This window comes from Sander vitreus, chromosome 20, assembly GCF_031162955.1.
Source record: "Sander vitreus isolate 19-12246 chromosome 20, sanVit1, whole genome shotgun sequence".
Taxonomy (NCBI): Eukaryota; Metazoa; Chordata; class Actinopteri; order Perciformes; family Percidae; genus Sander; species Sander vitreus.
Window position 1 is genome coordinate 11,031,149 of NC_135874.1, and position 23,724 is coordinate 11,054,872.

The 23,724-nt window shown below is 41.6% G+C and overlaps 1 protein-coding gene across 2 annotated transcripts; it reads left to right on the forward strand.

The window, feature by feature from the left end:
• The first annotated feature begins 248 nt into the window (after positions 1–248).
• Positions 249–22,633, forward strand: ddhd1a (DDHD domain containing 1a). Of its 2 annotated transcripts, XM_078276857.1 has the most exons (14): positions 249–1,571; positions 3,373–3,549; positions 7,959–8,060; positions 11,648–11,776; positions 13,338–13,485; positions 16,836–16,945; positions 18,142–18,248; positions 18,340–18,602; positions 19,248–19,323; positions 19,831–19,980; positions 20,306–20,370; positions 20,938–21,110; positions 21,577–21,774; positions 21,888–22,633. In XM_078276857.1, exons 1-14 carry the CDS (start codon positions 767–769, stop codon positions 22,073–22,075), a joined length of 2,691 nt encoding a protein of 896 aa, XP_078132983.1. In that variant the 5' UTR covers positions 249–766; the 3' UTR covers positions 22,076–22,633. The 2 variants fall into 2 exon arrangements, with proteins under 2 accessions (XP_078132983.1, XP_078132984.1); XM_078276858.1 differs by lacking the exon at positions 7,959–8,060 and having other exon boundaries at positions 250–1,571.
• The last annotated feature ends 1,091 nt before the right edge of the window (positions 22,634–23,724 follow it).

The window sequence follows — 23,724 nt, forward strand, 5'->3', positions numbered from 1 at the left end:
ATGTTGCTTTATTATGAGTAGGTATTTGCTTCCCTCAAGTGGAAGGTCAAGTCATTGCAAAGTGTAAACGACTGAATTAAGATCCTGTTCTAAACCGTTTCTGCCTTCAACGGGTGTTTGTCTCCATCTAGTGCACAATAAGAAATAATGCACTTTATGAACGGAGCAGATGTCGTTATGTTCGCGCAATTTCTACGTGCGCGTTCACGATTGAATCCTGTGATCTATGCGTCAGCTGTCAAGCCATACACACACATACTACAGTACTGTGTCTATGCGCATGATTTGTTTGGACAACGAATGAATCTGAAATTCCACAGAGACCGGAACACACGACAAGTATGGTGACTGCACTAGTACGCCTATCAAGCTGGACTGAAGCGACTCCGTGACAGGAAAGTGGTTTGACAAAGGTTTATATTAGTTAAGAGTAGGATAAAAGGGTTGAACAGGCTTTCCGGTTGCTAACGTACGTTGCAGACTAACGTTAATGCTAATAAGCTAGCCTCGGAGTTCTATATCCAGCTTCATTAGCCTAGCTGGCTAGCTAGCAAGCTAACAAACTGATGTAGAGACAAGCTGCGGAGTGTTCAAGGAAATGCGGTGGGAGCTTGTCTGGAGGTTTAATTTTGTGGAAATTTTCATTTTAACACTTACCAGTATGCCATTGTGTGATAGCCGTTGCGAAGTAATAGTGGAAGCTTTGTTAATGTGAAAGTGGCAGACGAGGAGGTAACGTTAGTGAGGTTGGGTTGCTCAGGTAGTTATGAGCAGTTTCAACAATTTAACATCTAACGTTACATTAAGCTCTTCTGTGAGCACCGACAGTAAAGGCGCACCGGTCAGCGACGCTACCAACAACAACAACAACAACAACGAGGAGTGGGATTTGGGAAGCGATGTGTTTTCGTACTGTCACGAGATGAGTCCCATGGATGACACGATGCAGGCAGGGATGTCCTCGGTCCAGTCGGGACTGGACGGACACCTGCCGCTTCTACACGCCGGACACCACAGCACACAGGACGGGTTGTTGTTTGATCTGAGTTCCCCGGGAGCCTTCCTCGACAGCAGCTCTCTGGAGTACAGCGACAACGATGGAAACAACGCGGGTCCGTTGTTCGAGAAAAGAAAGAGGTCGCGGTCCAACAGCTCCAGAACCCGCATCAACGAGGTGGTCACTGAGCTCGGTCCCGAGGAGGTGCGGTGGTTTTACAAGGAGGACAAGAAAAATTGGAAGGCCTTTGTCGGGTATGATTCACTTAATATTGAACGTATGTTTCGGAAATACTGTGAGCTGAACCCTGGTGCAGCAGGCTCCAAGGTCGGCGCTGGGGAGGAAGAGTGCGGTAATAACGGCGTGGAGAGTAGAGGACTGAACGGTGCAGTCACGGTGGAGACGAGGACCAGCAGTGTGCACGGAGGCCCGGGTTCCCTGGACACATCCACCGTGTCCTCGGAGGAGAGGGACCCTAACACAATTGAAATCAACGTTGAGCCAGTTTGTGTCCGGGGAGGGCTCTATGAGGTGGATATTAAAGAGAAAGAATGCAATCCTGTTTACTGGAAGCGTGAGTATCATGAAAATCATCCCTGATCAAAGTCTATAAAATCAATTTTTTTGCTTTGCACCAGTCACACATTATGCAGTTCCTTGGTTGCAGGTCCCCAAAAACATCACTGAGTGCATTTCCATAGGCACTAATTCCTTTTGTCTACCTATACCTCATATATAGTCTATATTCTGCAGTATAATGGCTGACAGCATGCATATTAATGACCCACAGCCTCTCAGGAGCCCGGTGTTTATTATTATTGCAACATCCATCCCTGCTCCCTTAAAAGATACACGCTAGCATTTGATTATCCATTCCGTTTAGTTACTTTCTGAGTCCTGCATTGTTTTGCAGTTCTTTCATTGGCTAAGTAATTACTTAGCCTTGTCTTTTGGGAACATTTGAACAACCCAGGAAGTCCTTCTATTGGACTCAGCTGATCTGTGCTAACTAATTCATACATATTTCCAGGAAAGGGCAGAGAACAAATGAAGGCGGTCACTATAGAGCCTCAGCAAACCTGATCTCGATGAATGGGTTCATGGGTAGCTGGTTCTTTTGAAGGTTAACACTAAGTGACATTTATAGAAGCAGTTATTTACCTCAATGTTCATGCTGTGGATGTAAGTCCTTCTGTAGCGAGCTCAAACCCTGGCTGTGCCTTTTTAGCTTTGCCTGTACCACTGCAAACACATTGTCATGTTAACATTTAAGACCCCGATACACCACATTTGAGATGGGATACTAATGCTAATACTAATTTTTGTGATCAACTTTTTTTATTGGCACCTTCAGACATGCAAAACAAATTCCACACTGTGTGACAGGTAATAGCAGATGGTGCACAGAACAGATCACAAGAGGAGATTTTTTAAAAGCATATCAGTTAGGAAGAGAGAGGCCAGTTCATGCAGTGGGAGACATGGAGAGGAGGGGATGTTGATATACTGTAATCCAAGAAGTAAAACATTGTTGACAATACAAAGAAGTAAGGCTTTGAAAGGTGTAATAGCTTTGTGTTCTAACACGTTGAAAAGGTCACTTATCACTTCATGGGAACTTGAAACATCATGTTATGTGAATCATACAGACTTATCTTCTTTGACCAGACATGAACCACCTTAAGAAATGAATGAATAGTATCTACTGTGAGCCTCTATTAGTGTGTCTATCTTAGCCATGTGTTGTGGTGGGCCTTTCTGTCTGTAGAGTATGCTTATGTGTTTTTATATATAATGAGCAGTCTCACTCTGTACAGAAAGGGCCCTGTCTTAGTATGCCTACATTTAGAACTGCCTTTACAGTCTTATTCATCATCGGAGAATCGGTTAACAATGTCACTCAAGAATGTAATCAAAACTGGCCTCGCCACTGAGACTTGGCCCTCCTGGATTTGCCTGACTTGTTGAGGCAAATGGAAATCATTTTATGTCATCCAAAACACACTGTGAAAGGCAAAGCCATCTACTCCGTTTCTGAAAAGTCACTATTGCACAACATTTTTACTTCCATGTTTTACTAGCTTGAAGTCTTCCTCTCCCCTGCCTTTGTTGGCACATTGCAGGCTGCATGTCTTGGCACGGTACCACCACCTTTAGATTAGGAAAATATTGTGAAACCTTTTGCAAGATTGTGCACCTGTTCCAACACTAATAGAAAAACGGGCACCATAATGAGCAAAACACAATGTAAAATTACTTTATTTAGGTAAATATTCCACCTCAGGCTACATAGGCTTCTGGCTCCAAATTGTCGATTGCTACGGTTAAGTCATTTATTTTGTATCTAAATCCATGCTGTTTTTACTGTCTTACAGAACAAGACCATATCCCAGTCATGAGAGGCCAGTGGTTTATTGATGGCACCTGGCTCCCGTTAGAGGAAGAGGAAAGTGACCTCATCGAGCACGAGCACCTGAACCATTTCTTCGGGCAGCAAATGCAGGACACCTTCGAGACGGATTTGGTGGTCCGGACCGTCGATAGCAAAGATGGTGAGAGAACGGGAATGGGAAGGGTAGAAGAATAAGGATAGGTTTGTGTGATTTTTGGAATGTGTGGCAGAAGCACCTAAATCAAGACAGCTACAAGATCCTTTAAACAACACAGCACTGAAGCATCCATTCTGGTAACTCAAGTCTGAATAAATAAACGCAGCTGATAACTTGATTATAAACTAGATTTGAGAGTGAATGTTGTGATAGAGTCAGAGTGTGGTTTGGGGTAGAAACGTAAGGCCAAAACACATTATTGCTCACTCACCAGTACTTTACTGCTGCATTCACCAACCCTGCAGTATTTTTTTTTTTTTATCACAGGCAATATCTCGTAAAAGAACACCTATATTATAGTGCTGTGTTAGGGCAGTGAGTAGATGAAATGCTCTCAGACGGTATTAGTAATACATTCGATTAAAACGTAAAGTCATCATTTTAACAATAAAACCAGAAGAAAAGCATTTTGAGTCATGAATAGTGAATTATGTGACCGCCCTGCCTGCTGTAGTATCAATACACTGTCCAGAGAAATGAATGGAGCAGGTGCTTCCATTCATGTGAGGGGAAAGTTTTGTCATGTCATCCTCCCAATGTAAAGCAGGTGCAGTTCGTACCCCCCTTTGCTCTGGCGAAAATGTAGCAGGCATTAGATGTGAAAGGCAATAAGAAAGTGCCTTTCACATCTAATCCTTTGATTCAGCAATCTCCTTAAGGCAGTCAGATCTACAGGACCTTCACTGGTGATGAATGTGTGGGTGTGTGAATGTGGCCGATAACTAGAGAGAAGCAGAGGGAAAAAGATGCAGCAACTTTGAGAACATGTTAAGTCTGCATCATAAAAACTGGGCACATATTTTGTGAGAGACATCAAAACATCACAAAGATAATCTGGAACATTTAATTTTAAATCCTCAGCCTAAATCAATTTAAAGCAGTTTATCATCACATTGCCCTTATTTCCTGTAACCCTGATTGTTTATATTTGAATAATAACTGCACAATGACACTGAAATTGCTATTAATCACACAAAGCCTCTATTTTTTGCTCGCCTTGTGTCAAGCACACTGCACTGTTGCAGACCTGTCAGGATACGGTCACTCCCCCCCACCCACCCCTCTACTCAGAATAAATTAAGGCCTATAAATAAAGACATCAAGCAGAAGAAAGTGACTGCAGTAGGTCGGTCAGCCTCGCTTGCATCGTCACTCTCTGTGTCGTGTATTCGTGGCTGTTGGCGCTATGTTTTGAATAAAAACTGGAAGGTCACTACTGGTTCACAAGCATTCGTGTACATGTACACATGGACACTTATAGATCTGTACGCGGAAGCACGCAGATAAACAGTCACAGAGGACAAAGGGCTCATAGTCCGATTATCTGCAAGCCAGGTGTGTGAAATATAGGGGAAGGGTACACAAATTGATTGTGTGACACATAGAGGCCCCTCCATTGCACAACATACAGATCATTTGACCTTAGCTTGTCCAGTGGGTGAGCTACTACAAGGTGAATAGTGCAGTATAATTCTACTCACTATATCATGTAGTGAGAAATAAGTAAATACATCATACTGTATGTTGTTATAACCCAAAGCCTGCTGATTTTTGATATGCTCTTATAATTTCCTGTAATGCATGGGACTTGAAACGGTGAGCATCTGTTCGAAACCCTCCTGCTGCTGCCTTTGTTGGCAGATTGTTTTCCACTCCTATATTTAGCAGTGTGAAAGCAAAGTGAGTGATAGATCCTGTGAATTCACCTTGTTTTGGCCGTTCTTGCAGGGAGCCTTTACAGTAGAGCATTTCATCTTGGAGCTAATAATCTGAAACGCTTGGAGCCATAAGCGGGCTACCTTGAAGTGCATTACAATTGATAAATGGACCATCAAGCCAGCGAGCTCCACTCTGACATTACTGCAGAACATACATTTCCCTTGCAGTATCTTCCCCGTCCTGTCTGTACTCTCTTCTCCTTCCTTTCTACTTGTGTCTGAGTAGCTAGCTGAGTCTACAGGTTAGTAAAGCAGAAGACATACCAGTGTGCAATGCAGGCATTATATCATAATGTGGGCAGGACTACTGCTAGTAGGTACAAAAAGTGCATGAATGTCCTGTTCCCTTATGATACAAATGTAACTTTCTGCTTACGTAATGAATTGTAAAGGAGGAAGGCAGTATCAGAATAAATAAGGATTGATTCGATGGCTTTTGTGAGCTTGAAATTATAACACAAAAGTTTTCCTTAATCAAAAATAGCTTTAATGTCTATTCAAAAGTTCAATAGTATTTAGGTCTACCCGTATAGATGATTTACAACGTTTTCTTCACAAATTGATCATCCCTTATTAATGTTTCCGTTACTGTTACTTTCCTCAAAGAGTTACTGTTGCCATTTGAGCGCAGAGGGAAGTTGACCTGACTGGAAATGACCACAAGGGCATTCCAGTTGATGGATTTCTTTTCTTGTAATGTTTTGCAGCAGAATGTTTTTCTCAGCCTAATGGTGCCAATTTTATTTTCCAAGCCTGACTGAGGAAGATTGTATTTGTAATTTACAGAGAACTCAATGTAAAATAGAAAACAACACTTCATTAGAAGAGGATACCATCCATTCACTTTAAGCTTATCCAATATGTGTGTATATGGGTGTATAGCAGGAAGCCTGTGGTGGAAACTATAGGCTGTGTCGGGCATCAAAGGAAAAATAAGGCAAGGCCCACACATTTGTTTGTTTACACTACATATTCAGCTGCATGTTTATTTAACCAGCACATGAGGCTGGGAACACACTGCATGATTGATGACTGACACATACTTAAAAAAAAAAAAAGAGAAGGAAATTGCTCATCTAATAACCAGCTCTTGGGATTTAAAAAAACATGTTTTATCTAATTATGTCTTGTCATAAATCAGTTGGACGTCTTGTTGCTTAAGATATTAAATATGCTTGTATAAGTTATCAGGCGTCAATAGTCTTTTACTTTAATCAATATAAGATTGTATAAAGGTGCCTTCAGGTGACCCAAAAGTCATGTAGTGTGATCTAAACCCCAAGAATGATCCTACACTGCAAACTATCGCACTAGTGAGTTGTTCCTCATTAGATCCATTAGTAGATATTCCAGCCACGAGGGAACACCTAGCCTATATATGGATGGGTCCATCAGTGCTGTTCTGCCCAAATGCTGATGGCTTTTACAGCAAACAAACTTCCTGTGCACTCAGCAGGTCACTTCTCCTCATCAGCCTTTCACCACTGCTGAGGGAGACACTGCTGACATTTGCAAGTCTGATGTCTGTGTTATCACAGGATGAAGGATTTTTAGTCAGATGTGAGTCTTCTAGACTTTGCTGATTTGGTTAACAAATGCAGAGGAGGCTGTTTGAATGTCACATCAGGACATCCCATTACAACCGATTCAGTGATTGAATGGACACAGAGCTGCTGTCAGTTTGATTTTGTGTGAACTTTACTAATAATTTCAATACAACAAATAATTACAAATATCTATGGAACATTATACATAACTTCTCTTTAATCTCCGTCCATTAGTTGGACATTATTTGATCCAGCTAACTGCCACATGATTAATTCAGTGTTAATATAAAGTCATTGGTATTTATGGGAAATTTCTGCATTGTATAACTCTCATACCAGTGCCTATATTTCAAACTCCATGTACTGTACTGGAACATTAAATGTTTTACATTGTTTTATTAATCTATAATAACTTTTCAAAGAAAATGACAATAAACATCACGTTTAGTTATGTGTCTCCAAAAATGCTTCACTATGTTTGTTGTCAGTGTGTTCCTTCCGCTATTAGTGGAATTCAACACCAGTCCCTAAAACATTTCTAATATGCAAAATATAAATTTAAGGGGTAGTTTTTGTGTTTGACTTCTTTCTAAATTGTCTTGTAATCTTCACAAATGTGTGGCTGTTGTGCCCTCTGTTTATTGTTTTCTCCTTATTTTAGTCATGTATTGTGTGGAAAAGGAACTTCCCAGCTACTATATTTTAGTATTTAACAAGCAAAATGTTTTCCAATGATACTGCATTTTATTATTATTATTATTTATTTTTATAGAAGAGTAGCAGTGTATTACACTTTCACACACGTTTTTGTAGAAATGGTCTTTACAGTGAAGACGGTAGATTTCTGTAATGATTGTAAAACAGATGCTACCTCAGTCATTTTAGGCAAATGTCAAGCAGCGCTGCATTTTGATGCTGGTTATTTTCATGATGTCAGTAACCAGTACAGGCTCAGTGTCCAGGGCCTTGAAGTGGTAACCTGATAGCAGCGCTACTTGATAGATTGGCCTTTTCAAGAGTTATGACAGTAGCTTGTGTGACTGACACCAGGGTAATAGACATTACTCACTCTTCTCTTGGTTGTTAGTTCTCTCCCTCCTGCCCCCTTTCTACCTCCCCTTTCTGTTCAAATGGAGTGGATATCAGACGAGTGCTAAAACTACATGTCACAAGCGCAAACGCTGCCAAGGTACTGTAAAATACCAAGTTGTATATATATATATATACATATATATATATATATATACCTCTGCTGTATTAGATCTGCTAGTTTGTGTACTCTTTCCTAGTAGATCTTTGGTCCTTATGGAACTAGACTTTACTTTCTGTTGTGGTTCAGACCTGTTCAATCTAATATTTAGAACTAGAACTAGGCTCAGTTAAAATGGTTACATTGCAGCCTTAACTGGGCCTAGTTGCTAGAACTTCTCCCTTTTGTGCTGTGACCCAGAGTTTGGTACTACTACTGCTGTTGCTGCTTTTTGAGGAAACCTATGTATCTGTCGCTAATCTCCTTGCTGGGATAGTGAGTAGACAACATGGTTTACTCAACTACTAGGGCAAGACCCCTTAAACCAGTGGATGTGAAATAAGAAAGCTGGTCCTCAAAAAGCCACCCTTCTTTACCCCTTCTTTACTTCTCCAGCCCTGTCTCCCACTTTCTGTCCCATTGCTCTCTTTTTCTCATCCCTTCTGGCAGTATGACCGTCATTAATGAACCACCGCTCTAAGAGCAATGAACAAAGCTTTCTGTTATGAGCCAAACACAAGTGATGAGCTGAACAGTGGAGCCATTGTAGCCCTTTCTATAGCCCCCTAACATGTTGTGTAGAGTCGCCCTCTTACAGGTCCATCACTGTTCTAGTTCTGGGTGTATTGACCCTCATCAAAAATCCTGAACAGAGAAGTCTCGGGGGCTGTGTCCTAACCTCATAGTAAATCCAAACTACCATTGACCTCAACAGAGACCTGTGATTTTCCTGCATTACAACCCGTCTATGTTGGGAGTATTGCAGTACTGCAAGCAGTACACAATTTTACTAACATTACATTAAGATTACACTAATATTCTGCCTTGTCCCTTTCTACAAGAGGTGGGAAAACCTCATGAATTGAATGTAGCTGATGTGTTTGTAATGCCGGTCAAGAAAAAATTCTGACTGATATATTGACACAAATGTCCCAGTCCCAGACCAGCATCCTAGCACATTGTATATGTGATTAGTTAGAGGAGCCCCTCCCAGCACTGTGCTTCCTGCATAAGTTATTTTTAATCTATTGATTCGTGTACACGGACACGTTTATGTCGTATTTTTTGTGGTGGTCAGCACGTAATGGGAAGCATCTATACGGAGGTTGGGTTTAGGAAAAGAACAACGGGGAAATTAAACGTCACACGCGGGAAACAATCTCCGGTCTCCGGGGTGAAAGTCCTGTATTGTTTGACCCATCCACCACCCCAACCAACCTCCCTGCACGGATTTTCGGCTTTTCATGCTACTCACTACCGTAGTCGTGCTGTGATCACGAAAGATGCTTCCCATTGAAATACATTACTTTAATGCTGACCACCATGAAAAAAAAAAACGACATAAACATGACCATTTCACGAACTGCCGTGAGACTGGGTTGCTCCCCCACACGTTATTTCCACCGATTACCCAGTTCCTTTTGTATTCTTCACATTCTCTGCCCCTCATCCCTTCCTTTGCAACCCACTTCTTCATTCTGTGTCCCTCAGTAATTCGCCATAGCAGTGTTAGAGAACTCTCTCAGTAAACTCTTTAACCTTTCTTGGTTGACCGCCAGCTCCTCTGTACACTTTGATCCCCCACCTTTCCCTTCCTTCCTTTCGCAATGCATTGCCTCTCATTGTAAAACAGGAAGTGTCTTTGTACCCCATAATAATCACTCCATCTTACTGGCTACATTTTCACTTGTAAATCTCATCAAACTAATATTTTGTATTGTTAAAGCCAGCTAACTGGGGGGAAGTTCAACATACAGTAGTTTATATTCTAGCTCGACTAATACCTCCTGTTTTACAGTGGACTCGGCCAAATAAATGTCAACAGTCTGTAGTGGCTTGACCCACTCTGTAACAGTGTGTAGGTCTCATGGCAACTGCCACTGACCATTTCTCCTTTGCTCTCGCTCGTGAGTCCATGAGGTAGATGAGGAAAGGAGGCCACTCTAAACTGTTTGAGATTAAGCCAAACCAGATGGTGAAGGGTTCTCTTTTCAGAAGAGTTGATTGTTCCACTTCATAGCTGCTTTCATAGAGTGGTTTTGTGATATTCTGTGTGGTGGTGGTGGTGGTAGAGGTTAAGCATATGTTTGCTTTGCTGTTGAGTGGTTTTTATTTGAGGATCTGCAAAAGATAAATGGAAACGTGTGACCGAGGAAACTGTATATCTCTCACATCAGGTTCCTCAGTGCATGAGCTTTATTGTTTTAGCTGGCTAGGAAAAACAATGTCCTTCCTTTTTTATTCCAAATGTATCTAGTGCCCTTTTACTCCCAACACTTGTGTTTCCTTGTGGCAAACTCTTATTACTCGACCCTGCTTGTCCTTCTTTAGAGCAATTCCTTTCCATGCTGGTTGCCCTCAGAGTGAACAACTAGGGTGCAATAACTGCTTGGCCTCGCGTTACCCACCTGTCATGCTTGTCCAATGAAGAAATTAGCCTGCCAGGCTACAGAGGCCTAGCTTAACGCGGAAAAAGAGACAAATACATTTTTTTTTTACTTCTTCGCAAATGTCTTATTTATTCCTTCCCTGTTGACTTGGCACCAAGGAATGTTTAATACATGTCAAATATTAAAAGATTAATGAGAAGAAATAAAACATATGGAAAGGATGCACGGGTCTGACACATGACACAAGTGATTTCCTGGTCATGTTTCCACTCCTCTCCGACTCTAAGGTTTTTAGTGTGCTTCTTGAAGCACCATAGCAATACAATGACACTAAGTTTGTAGCATTTTGTTTTACATTGTCATTTGGTTTGTGGGACTATATTTTTTGTTAGAAGTACTTCACCCTGTTCTTAAGGGTATTAATCCCCAGATTGATTCAGAGCAGTACAAAGAGTCATGACTATGCACTGGGCCTACGCCAAGGTCCTCCACCAATTTCATCCAAATGAACTTGACTGCACAGGACGTTTAAAGGACATGCTGCAGAGACATAAATCACTCTCTCAAGTCAACCAGTTTCATTTATCGCTCTTAGCTCCTGTAGCAAAACGGTTTCTTCTCCCTAGCCATACCTCTGCTCTTACTTGCCCTTATCACTGCAATACAGTTGGAATCAACAACACAGAGGAAAATTGGACTGCAAGTCAAATAAATTTAGATATTGGCACATAACAATAACAAAATGTCTTTGGTTTGATGACACGCAAGCAGGACAGACAAGCAAGAGCTGAAATATGCAATCATGATGTGTGATAGTTGGATGTGTTTTTCTTTCCAAATGCAGATCAATGCTCCAAACTGCATTTGATTGAGCTGTGAATAGACTGATCCTAGACTTTTGCTTTATCGTACTGCGTCTGAAATGATCACAACTTGGTGTAATTCTTACAATGTCTTCAATCTCTCTCCCTCTGTTCTCACCTTGAAACTTGTAATCACAACCCCTTTGTATCGGTGAACCCTTTCCCTTGGTTTTCCCTTCTCTTTGCGCAATTTCCCCCACCTTCTACCAATGCTCTCCTCTCTTTTCATTTGTCCATTCATTCACTCACTCCTCTCTCACTGCCCCCTCTACAGCCATCCACAGTCTGAAGCTGAGTCGGACCCATGTGGATTGGCACAGCGTGGATGAGGTATACCTCTACAGCGATGCCACCACTTCCAAAATTGCACGAACCGTCACCCAGAAACTGGGCTTCTCCAAAGGTCTGTAATGTACACACTGTCATTATCTTTCCACATGATAAGGTGGACAAACAGTTCCCTGATCATACTGTATATGTGTGTTTGTACTTTATTAGTACTGAATTCCTTTGAAACCCAGTGTTCGAACAGTTAATGGCTTAAATAATTTGCTCAAACTGTTTTACTCTTACTACAAGCGACTGGATACCTGTACATATTACTACTACAACTACAAATATATGGATGATGAAACCAGAAGTGGTACAATATATTATACATTTATGACATAGTATTAAAGGAAGGTTTTTATTAGACTAAGTTTACGTTACACTTTTTGACATATAAAGTATTTGTTTTGCTATAGTTTGTTTGATGGCAAACATTAGGTCAAACGAGACTGAGAGTCTGCTGCCTCGCTAGCGGTGAGCCTGTACTTGGAGCGATGGTTTGAGCTGAATGCTAATGTGTTAGCTTTCTCCGCTAACTATTTTAGTGCCACCCAAGACGATTGGGATTGGTTCAAAGAAATACAAACAACCCATAGCATTTGTTTTCCCTTTACTAGTATGATAAGCCAGGAAAGAATGATAAGCCAGAAAAGCTAAAATGTTTTCTGCTTCCCTTGTTCACTGGGTTTGCACCTGTTCCCACTTTTCTGCCCATCTAATGCATGCTGTACTTATAGCTGAATTCACATTGTGCCGCCATTTTCTAGTATTTAACAGTTTGAACATGGCTAGGTACAGTTCAGTCTCTTAACTGGATTAACCCAGAAAATCATGCAGTGTCCATCTGCTATTCTCAGGGTCTAAGGTTGATCAAATAGCCCTTACTGAAAACACTGCAACTGCAGTTTGACCCCATGTCCAATCTTTGATCTGTCTGCATGACTCTAATCTGATCTCCAATCTCCCAGCTCTGTGTTGCATTTTCATCTCCTGCTCGCAGAGAATAAGAGGAGGAGTTGTCACTGGTTATGTCAATCCCCATGACACACAAATGCTCAGTGATGGGAAATCTCCTTAATGCTATCCAGACAGCGGTAAATGCCATTGGCTCCCATCACTATCACATCACATGACTGGACTAGACTATAGATTCTAAATAAGGACACACACTAGTCTTTGGCCACAGTCACAGCAAGGCTTTGTGTCTCACCTACTGGCCTCTTTGGGCTCAGAACAGCACGTTACTTAAACACCATCACTTAGATATTAATAGCCTTCTAGTGGGAATGTGTGTATTTAGAAATACCGTACAGTAAATACTGTGAAAATGTAGGAATGTTTTGCTTTTCTTACCAGGGTTTTTCCTACATAGTGGAATTTTTGGCAGACTCTCCCGGTGATTTATTGAAATATTTAAATTAAGTTTTATTTACTCAAGCATCGTATACATTTTTCTTTGTGTAACACTGACTCATTGACTTTACTGTACGCGGACATATCATGCTTACTGCCGTGTGTAGTCACACCCCCCAAAGGCCCATTCTAAGCCAGGAAAACCCCTGCTTACTGTACAGAAATCACAAGCAGCTAGATACGATCAGTAATAGTCCAACCCTGTCCTCTGCTTCCTCCAGCCTCCAGCAGTGGAACACGGCTTCATCGGGGTTTTGTTGAGGAGGCCTCACCTGAGGACAGACCCCCTCAGACTACGCACATTGTCTTTGTGGTTCATGGGATTGGACAGAAGATGGACCAGGGACGCATTATTAAAAACACTGGAATGTGAGTTTTTAAATAGAGAATCTGATTGAGGATTTGCTTGCATGCATGTTGTTTTACGTCAGTAAAACCACTATGTTTTTTTTTTTTTTTTAACTTTTGTTCCATTATAATTTATAAAGGGGCTAAGGCAGGTTCAAATTTCTCGCACAGTAACTAAATCCTCAGGTGATGTGATGTTTGAATTGCCATAAAGTTTGTTAGTTTGCTGTTTCCTTTCTCTTCTTTTCCAGACAGTCTGTCTCTCACACTTCTCATTCTGTCATTCTGTTTTTCCTTTGGCTTTTCTAAAGACTGCTCACATCTTTCTTTTTTCTTTGTATTTCTGTTTATGACAAAAGCGTGATACTATTTTGTTCTTGTAAATGGTTATAAATTGTGCTTTAGCATTTTTTGTGTGTTCCCCGTGCTCCTGATTAAGCTTATATTGCATGCTGTTTTTATTAACCGATGAAGGGTTTCAGATATCGACCTGTCTGGCAGGTCCTTGGGACTACAGATAACTTTTTTTTTTTTTGGTTCATCACCATTGTCAAGTATGTAACTACTGTATTTATGGAATGCAAAACAACAGTCATCACTGAAAAATGTGGACACTGCACATTACATATTTTCAGCTGTTTAAGCATTTGAACGCAAGTATCTTGTTACTATCCTGATGGCTCCAGCCGTTGCAATTTTCCCGGCTAATCCAAAAATAGGCAAAAAGTTTTTTTGTACTAGGTTGTAATGTAAATATGTTTAATTCTGCTGTAAAGTTCGTCATTTTAACATGGGGGGGCTATGGGGATTGACCCTCTTATGGAGCAAGCCTCAAGTGGCCATTCAAGGAACTGCAGTTTTTCCTACTTCGGTTGGCTTCATTTTTTTTAAGCACATTTTGTTGTTGTTTTCGCTTAGGCCACATGCCATTTTCGGCTTAATATTATCTGGGCTCTGACCCCCCCCCCCCCCCTTTACAATCGCTATTGCATGTCTCATACTTTTTCCCTCTCCTTTGTTTATCCAAGGCCTCCCATAGTGGAAGTTATTTCAAGTATTTCTTTTGATAACAATGTACCTGCAGCTTTTGTATTTTGTTCTCCTCCCCCATTCACTCTATCTTTCTCACCCTCTTTCTCTTCTCTGGCTGTTCTCTTACTTTATACCTTGTATTGTTAAATTGCCTTCGGTACTGGGGCCAAGACAGCACAATGCATCGAAACTTAAGAAAACACAAGGGAACAGGGAAGCAAATTTACCTGACGCATTGCATTTAGTAAGGTAATATGCATGCAACACAACATAAGAGAAATATTATGCGGGCAACATACACTTTGACATCTTAATATTGCGCTAAATTCTAAATAAATTGTATATATCCAAACAACTGGGACTCACGCTATCTCAGTGTAAGTAAACTAACCAGCTGCACCAACATCATGAATCCACATTTCAAGCTTTGCTTCCATGTGTGCCAATCTCTTGAATGCTTTGAGCAGCAATAACACAATTCCATTTTCTCACATTTTATTGGGGTGTTGGCACAACTTTCAGAGATGGATATTTCATAACATCGGCACATAGAACCAAAATTATCAGCATGGTCTGATACCGCTAGCGTATACTTCATTCTGCCTGACAGTTCTTTTTGTCTTTTAAAGGCTCAGCATTTTAATGAGGAACTCTATCGTCAGTAGATATTTGTGTAGAGGCCGCAGTGGGGAAGTTAAAATAACAGGCCACAATAATCACTTCTGCCCTAAGAGACCTGATAGAGCCAACTATCACAGTGTTCTTGCTTTTTTAAAGAGTGAAACACCAATGAAGTCTCGCTGCAGCTCATCTTAAGCTAGGGCACAGTTTGATGTACTGTGTGAAGATATGCCCCCGACTCTGAATGGCACCACTGTACTGGCCCTGGAACATGAGCATTACAGGCAGTAGTACAGAACGTGCAGACCAGAGCCTTGTGTGTCTCTGTGTAGTTAGCATCGGGCCACTGACCACGGATCAGGCCAGCTAAGCAGGTAAAGTAGACCAAGTCAAGCTGCAGAGCACTTTAAGCTTAAACTCTCAGATCCCTGTGGATTACATCATGGACACTTTCCTCAGCCAAGAGGAAAGAACCTGACATGTCTAGCCAGTTCCTTCTTTTGTTTTTATTTTTTTGAACCTGAATTAATATCAGTTCTGTGCCTTTCTGCATGTCATCAGCAGCAGTGAAAGATGAAATTGTGGGAGTTTAGGGTCTTCCAAAACAAAATGTGTCTTTTCAAAACCTGGTTCACTAGTACCTAACAAATGCCAACCTCTAAGGAATCGTTGTGGGTGCAGCACAGAAAGGTCTGTGATGCAGCGCTCAACACTCATCACGCATTTATTTCCCCTGCAAACACACTAGCCTGCAGATAGTCCTGTCAAAAACTGCATTAGGTGCTCCATTCACAGACCAGCCACCTAAAAGCTTCTCTCAGCCTCAATTTACCAATGTAAACACCCTACGTCTCCCTCTCTCTTTGTGTATTTAGAGTTTCCTGTGAGCTAATGCTGTATCATATAAGATTAGTAGCATTGCAGCCATTGTGTGTGTGCTGCATCAGAGAGTAGCAAAATGGGCATCATTCTTCTTTCCGACAGTCATTAAAGTCTGTGAGAGAACGAGTGCAAACATAGACTTTCTAGTCAGGGCCGGATATATATAATATATATATATATTTTTTTTTTTTTTGCTGCCCAGACAATGTGATGATGACATTGTTTCTGAATCAAGTACTTTTACTGCATTTTGTATCTTAATGTGTTGGCATATCAGCCACCATATAGACCGTTTTATGCTTCTGCGTCAAATCGACGGCATACCCCCGCAGACCCCTCTGCGTCTAGGCCGGACCCTACGCCGTAGCCTGATGTGCACCTCTCGAAAAATGTAACTACACGTCGCAGCAACGCATGTCGCTCGGCCGTGGCTTGGTAGCGTTGCATTTCCCCCCGACTCATTTCCTGGTTTTCCTTCTCCATACAACAACATGAAATCAAGGAGAGGGTTAACTTCTCCTGCTACAAATGTCTCACCGTGGTCAGAAAGCACAGGGGAGACACTTTGTTTCTCTCACTATGGCTCTAGACTCACTACTCACTCCGAAGCTAATCGCCGTCACTCTCTCACTTCTCCCTCTACCACACACTCCCCACACACACACCAGCGCACAAGTATAAACACCAGGCCACTTACGTAGGCTACGGCGAAAGCTCTGCGTGGAGCCTCCGCAGAAGCATAAAACAGCCTTAAGCCCAAATGCACTCTGAAGTAATAACTATGTCAATGTTGTCCTCATATAGTGTATGGTCTGTATTGTTCTGTGTCTATGTAGGCTGAGGGAGGGTGTGAGGAAGATGGAGGAGAAGCATTTTTCAGAGCACAATGACGAGCATGTAGAATTCTTGCCTGTCGAGTGGCGCTCCAAACTTGCCCTGGATGGAGGTCAGTGTGTGTTTTTGAGACTTTGCGTGCCTGTGTGTATGTAGTCTGTTTGGTTTTTGCTTTAACTCTGTGTACGGTGGATGTATTTAAGTTGTTCAGTCTTTCTTATCCTAATTTAAAAAAGTTTGTTGTTGTTGTCAGAATCATCCCTTACAGGATTTAGTGTGGACAGCAGGTAACAGTAAACTCATGACCTGTCCTAACCAGTTCAACACCACTGCAGTGCAACCTCAATATTAAACTTATAGTTAAATTAATACCTCTCTGACAGTGTCAATCAACACCGAACATTGTCTCATCTTTGTAAAGGCAGAATTTATGGCTGAGCTGTTGTGTTGGATTGCATTAGATTGTGTAGGTATGGCTAATAACTGGCCACTGAGGGCGTTTTCACACCGACAGCCTTTAGTTCGGTTGAATGGAACTAGAGTTTGTTTGCCCCGCTGGTGCGGTTCGTTTGGGCAGGTGAGAACGCGGCAATCGAACTCTGGTGCCCCCCAAAAGCGGACCAAACAAGCGTACCGAGACCTGCTTGGAGAGGTGGTCTCGGTACGCATTCAATTGAACTCTGGAGCGGTTTGTTTATGGTGAGAATGTGATCCGTACTCGAACCGCACCAACTATATGTACTCCGCAAGTCTGAGCTAATGTCTCCTGCAGTCAGGTGTGTTTAGCAATCTGCGATGCAGCAGAGCAGCAAACTGTAGCAGCTTGCAGTGTTTCTATCACAGAAATAGACTGCAGTCAAGCTTCCCGTCCGTCACTCGTATCTCCGTGGTCAAACCAGCTGCCGCTAAAATTGGAGACAGACCAGACCAGAGCAGATGTAGTAACATCTCTTGCGAAACAATGTCTGATAACTTTAATGAAATGAGCTGTTTTGACCACTAGACCAGAACACAGGACCTTCTTCCTGTATTTACTTTCTTGCTCCCGGCCCCAGACATATCCGACCAATAAGAGGCCTGGATGTTCTTGCCTGATTTGTAATGACGCATTTTGGTACGCTTGGATTTTTCCATGTTTCACACCAAACCAAACCAAACCGACCGAGGGAAAATTGCTCCAAGTTTACTAACTCACCAACTGATTCGGACCAAAGCAAACGAACTGCGGGTGTGAAACCGCCCTGAGTGTATGAATCCAGGCACCATCATATGGCATTACATCTCTCTTTTATACCGTTGTTTCTGTAGATACGGTAGACTCCATAACACCAGACAAAGTGAGGGGACTGAGAGATCTACTCAACAGCAGTGCCATGGACATCATGTACTACAACAGCCCCCTTTACCGGGATGAGGTGAGAGTTGCACTCTTCCAGAAACCCCAAATTAGAGTTCTCTATGTAACAATATATCTACTTAAAACTTCTCCACTCCCCGTCTCTTCAGATTACCAAGGGCCTAACACAGGAGCTAAACAGACTCTACACACTTTTCTGCTCCCGGAACCCTGAGTTTGAGGAGAGGGGAGGCAAAGTGTCCATTGTGTCTCACTCCCTCGGCTGCGTCATCACCTACGACATCATGACGGGATGGGATCCGGTGCGCTTCTGTCAGCAGGCGCATCACGCTGTGGAGGCGGAGCTGGACCTGCGCTGGATGTCCTATGAGGAGAAGCACGTTTTAGAGCAGCTACAGCTCACAAGGAATAGGTAGAGCTTGCTAATGTAGATCTTCAGTGACTCCTGGCTTGGTGTTAGGGATTGCATGTATAGCTGTAAGGATCCTCAAGAGATTATCTGGGAGAAAGTAGTCAAGATCTCAGGGATCTCAGATCGGACTTCATTCTGACAATTTTGTAATTTACCTTCAGCTCTCTCAAATTCAAACCACTCTCTCCTCCGAAGTCAATATAAAACCTAGCATTTATTTATAATACAGTGTGCTGCCGTTCATGTCATGCTCCATTTTGAGGTGCGATGTTGTGTTTCCTGTTTGTTTTTTGTGAAGCAGCAGGGTATTGTGATGCCCCATGATCAAATGGAAGGGACGAGGCTTTAAATATATCTCCTCAGCACCACCCATCGCCCTGTGTGTGCAATATCATTTAGTGTGCACATCATTACCTTAGTGAAACAAGCTGCTGGGAAATACCTTGTTGATCTGAGTGGTACTGAGATTGCTTGCTATAGCTGATAGGAGAATCGGTATGTCTAGGTAGCTTGAGGTTATAGTAATGCATAAAGGGATATTCAAAAAGGACTGTATTGTGATTTTCAAGGGACTGTTTCAGAGACGTTTTTCATTTCATTTTGTTTTTAGTTTATGAACACTGTGTCCCTTTCTCCATCTAACAGGTTACAAGAGCTGGAAAATCAACTCCTCACGCTGGAGGCCTCAAAACCCCCGACACGCCCAGCCCTTAAATTTAAGGTAAGGTGCTTAATTATTTGAACATACTGTATGTGTACCATTACAATATGGCATTACTCTAAGTCGATAAATACTTGTGGTTGCAGCTGGGTTTTTTAAGTTTTGGCTTCCTCATTCAATTCAATTTTTCAATTTTATTTATAGTATCAAGTCAATAACAAGAGTTATTTCAAGACACTTTACAGATAGAGTAGGTCTAGACCACACTATCATTTACAAAGACCCAACAATTTCCCACGAGCAAGCATTTGGTGCCTGAAACCTCGGACAGACCCAGGCTCTTTGTGGGTGGCATCTGTCGCTGCCAGTTTGGACACAGACAAATGACTCATGTAATGTAATTATTTGTTGTACCTTTTGAGGGTATGCTATACTCATGTGTCCATTATTATAAGACGACAAAATGGAAATGAGTAGTGTTAACAGCAATGAACAAGTGCTTCCTATGTCAATACCGAAGACACCCTTTAGGACATTTATATCATATTTGCACTTTTTGTCTCTCAGGTGGAAAACTTCTTCTGCATGGGTTCTCCTCTGGCGGTGTTCTTGGCTCTGAGAGGGATCCGTCCTGGTACCAGCTGCCACCAGGACCACATCCTGCCAACCTCCCTCTGCAGCAGGCTCTTCAATGTCTTCCATCCCACAGACCCTGTGGTCAGTCTCCGTTGATTGCCCCCAGCCCATACAGATACAGCTCTCTCTCACTCAGGATTATGACAACAAGTCAAGATTTCCTTTTCTTAATTATTTTTTCGATTTCGCCCACACACATTTATGGCATTATATATTTAAGTAGGAATTGCTGTTTTTACTGGACTTGTCATTTTCCACTGTGCTCTGCTAACGGAAGCCAGACCTTTTCCACTGACTCATTCCAATGTTAAAATAGAAAATGTGTACCGTACGCATTTGACAACTTGGAATTGCGAAGGCATTTATCTGTACTGTAAGCTAACTGCAGTTGTATTGCTCTGTTCAGGCCTACAGACTGGAGCCCCTCGTCCTCAAACATTACAGCAACGTTGCACCTGTTCAGATACACTGGTAAGAACTTGAATCTTACGTCTTATAACACAATGTTATCCACACAGTATGTCATCATGTACATCATCACATACCCTTCACCATACCTAGAGATTGGCATGGGGTACTTTCCATAAAATCATCTCTCAATGCAAATCAAACCAGCTATTAGGCTAACTGAAATAAAACCATGCCAATCTCTAGGTATGGTGAAGGGTATGTGATGATGTGGGGCTATTTTAATTCCAAAGGCCAAGGGACCTTTATCAGGATGCATAGTATCCTGGATCCATGAAATAACTGGCCTTTTAAAAAAACAATCTGCCTGCCTCTATGGGAATTTAACATAGGGGTGTACTTACTTATGCCCCCTGTTTTTTAAGGAAGAACATGTATTTATTTATGATACATTACTCATTCACAAAGAGAATTGGTGTCCTTAAAGGTTGGATTTTTCCTCATTTTTTTTAAATTAAGGCATTAAGGTCAATTTCCAAAGATGATTTTTTTTTTTATTCCTCTTTTTAGTCAACTTTAGCATGGGTTCATAAACTTATGAGCACCACTGTATGTCTGTTTATCTACCAGGTGTAGCGAAACTTGCCCCACACCCTATGATGAGGTCCGGCCCACCTTCCTGACCCCAGTCAAAGACCCGACCTCTGACACTGAGAGCATCCCCAGCCCGAGCACCTCTCCGGTCCTCGCCCGCAGGCACTATGGAGAGTCCATCACCAATTTGGGCAAGGCCAGCATACTGGGTAAGACACTACCATCACTTTGTTTTTGTTTTAAAGCCTTATTTAACTACTTAAATGTGTGAGGATAGACAACTATGTTTTAAAAGTGTCAGGGGGTGAAGAAGAAAGGAGTAGATATTCTCTTTTTAATACTGTAAATATATTTTTTCTACAACTGGCATGGGGAAATAATATGACTTCTGACAGCAACGGGAAGCCCAGAGAAAGAGCTGAGCTAATTAAGTTTCACTCTGGAGATAGTCCTTATTCCATAGGTAAAATCTATTCTCTCCTGTGAGGTTTAATATTTGAAGTAAGGTGAGATGCTCACTTACTACGTCAACAGTGCCATCATGTGGAGGGATGGAGAATGGGCTCATACACTTTGTTTTCCCTTTGAAATAATATATAAAAAAAATAAAATAAAGTCACATCCAATGCAGCATCTCTCTTTTTGTTTCTCTCTTTCTTTCCACACTCAATATAGGAGCGGCGAGCATAGGGAAGGGCATCGGCGGCATCCTCTTCTCACGTTTCTCCCGCTCCAACAGCCAGCCCTCAGTGTCTTTAGGACTGGAGGGAGGGGCGAACACTGAGGAAGAGGAGCAGAAGCGGACAGAAAGCCAGTCAGCATACGGCCTCTCCACCCTGATTCGGCCCACCTCACCAATTACTGACACATCACGTTAGTTCACTTAACCTGTCCGACACTAAACGATCCTTGAGAACGTCTCACATTTGTTGGTGGGTTTGGAGGGTACAAATATCAGCTTTAATGTCTCTAATTCTGTCTTACAGTGGAGCTGGAGCGGCGCATTGACTTTGAGCTCCGAGAGGGTCTGGTGGAAAGTCGCTATTGGTCAGCGGTGACCTCACACACAGGTTACTGGTGCTCCCATGACATAGCGCTCTTCCTGTTGACCTTCATATACAAACAGAAGACGACGCCCTCTGACCCAGCAGAAGATACTGCGGAGCCAGACTGAGGCAGCACATTTGTTATAACACATACACACTTAAATGGTGTCTTATAACCCTGAAGGGGGTAGGTCACCTTCTTGACAAGACAAAAAACAGAAACCTCATTCATTTATTTTTCATGCACACAAACTTTTTTTTTTTTTTCTTCTTCCTATATTTCCCTGTGATGCATCTCTTTTAACACTGTGGAACCAATCCTGACAAACTGACTTAATTCCAAGATGTGCATTTTTGTCTCTTTTTGTGTAGTGTGTACACAACTGTGTACTCTAAGGGTGACATTGTTGGACTAGGAACCCCTAAAGAGGTGCAACCTTTTGCCAGTATGACCACAAGCTACATATAAACATGGAACAAGAGTCTTATGAGTTTGATGCAACCATAGGAAGAAAGTTCTAACTTCATCCCCAAGTCTTCAACCTTAAAGAGCTGCAGCCTGTTGATAAAGTGTCCATATACAATATTTCCTGTTAATCAGTGCTTACATCCAGCCTCCCTCCCGCAGACTCATTCCAGGGCCTTGTGACACACTTGCCTGACCCTAGGTCCCTGAGGCTTCGAGTTCTTTTCTTTTTTTTTTAGAAAAGTAGAGAGAAATTTAATTGTCAAACAAATATGGTCATTTTACCTTTTAAAATAAACCTTTAGCTACCACAAATCAAAAACAAAATACTAACAAGCAAATGCAATGCCTTTCATAATTAGCCAAATAATATTACCCATGCAGAATAGTTCTGTTTAGTTTTTCCAAACAAAAACTTTGGGCATTATCCCTTTAATAATGTTTCGGAAGTATGAAGAAACACATAACAAACATATTTATATAGTTTTTCTTTTTCTGTGATTTTTTTTTATTTTTTTTATGTTTGCCTCTTTTTAACATTGTTTGACTCTTGAAATAGATATGCACCAAATAAAACCTGAACAAAGCGCCACTTTTATATAGTCGACTAAAACAGAATGTCCTTTAGTGTTTTGTTTTATGCAAAGTACAATTTTGTTAAAGTACGAGGCACAAATTGTCTCTTACTAACAAAACAGTTACAGTTGAATGTCCTACAGGACATCAATAGTTTCCATGTGACATTTACTGTATATGCAGAGGTTTACAACCACATGAGGCTTTTATCAAGACATGCACATCTACGCTCTTAAACAAGGGCTGAACATGTAGAGTTATTTTCTTACACCCAGTCAATTCTTTTTTAAATCGCTTTGTCATGTCATTTATAAGAGAGGTCTCACCCAAAACAATAGCAGTCATTCAAACTAATGCTTCTGTGTCAAGGAAAGGTTATGGAGAGAATTGTCTGTGCTATATCTTTTGATATTCCGATGAAATCAGTGGTACTAGATGTATTTTTTCCTAAAAAAAAAAATGTTTTTCCTAGTGATCTCATCTCTGGGAAAATGAAATTCACACTTACAGCCAAATAACATTTATGTGTCTAACTTATTAGCTGCTTGGCATTAGTCATTCTAAGGCATACTCCATGAAAAATTAATTGGCCCTGGGGTAAGAAATAGCTTCTTTATTATTTTGTGATACATTGCACGCAAAATTGTATCTCTTGCCTTTTCTTGTGACCAATTCACACTTTCCTCTTTTGAGCAATGGATATGTCAGCTTGTGTTTTTGTTTGTGTGAAAGGTT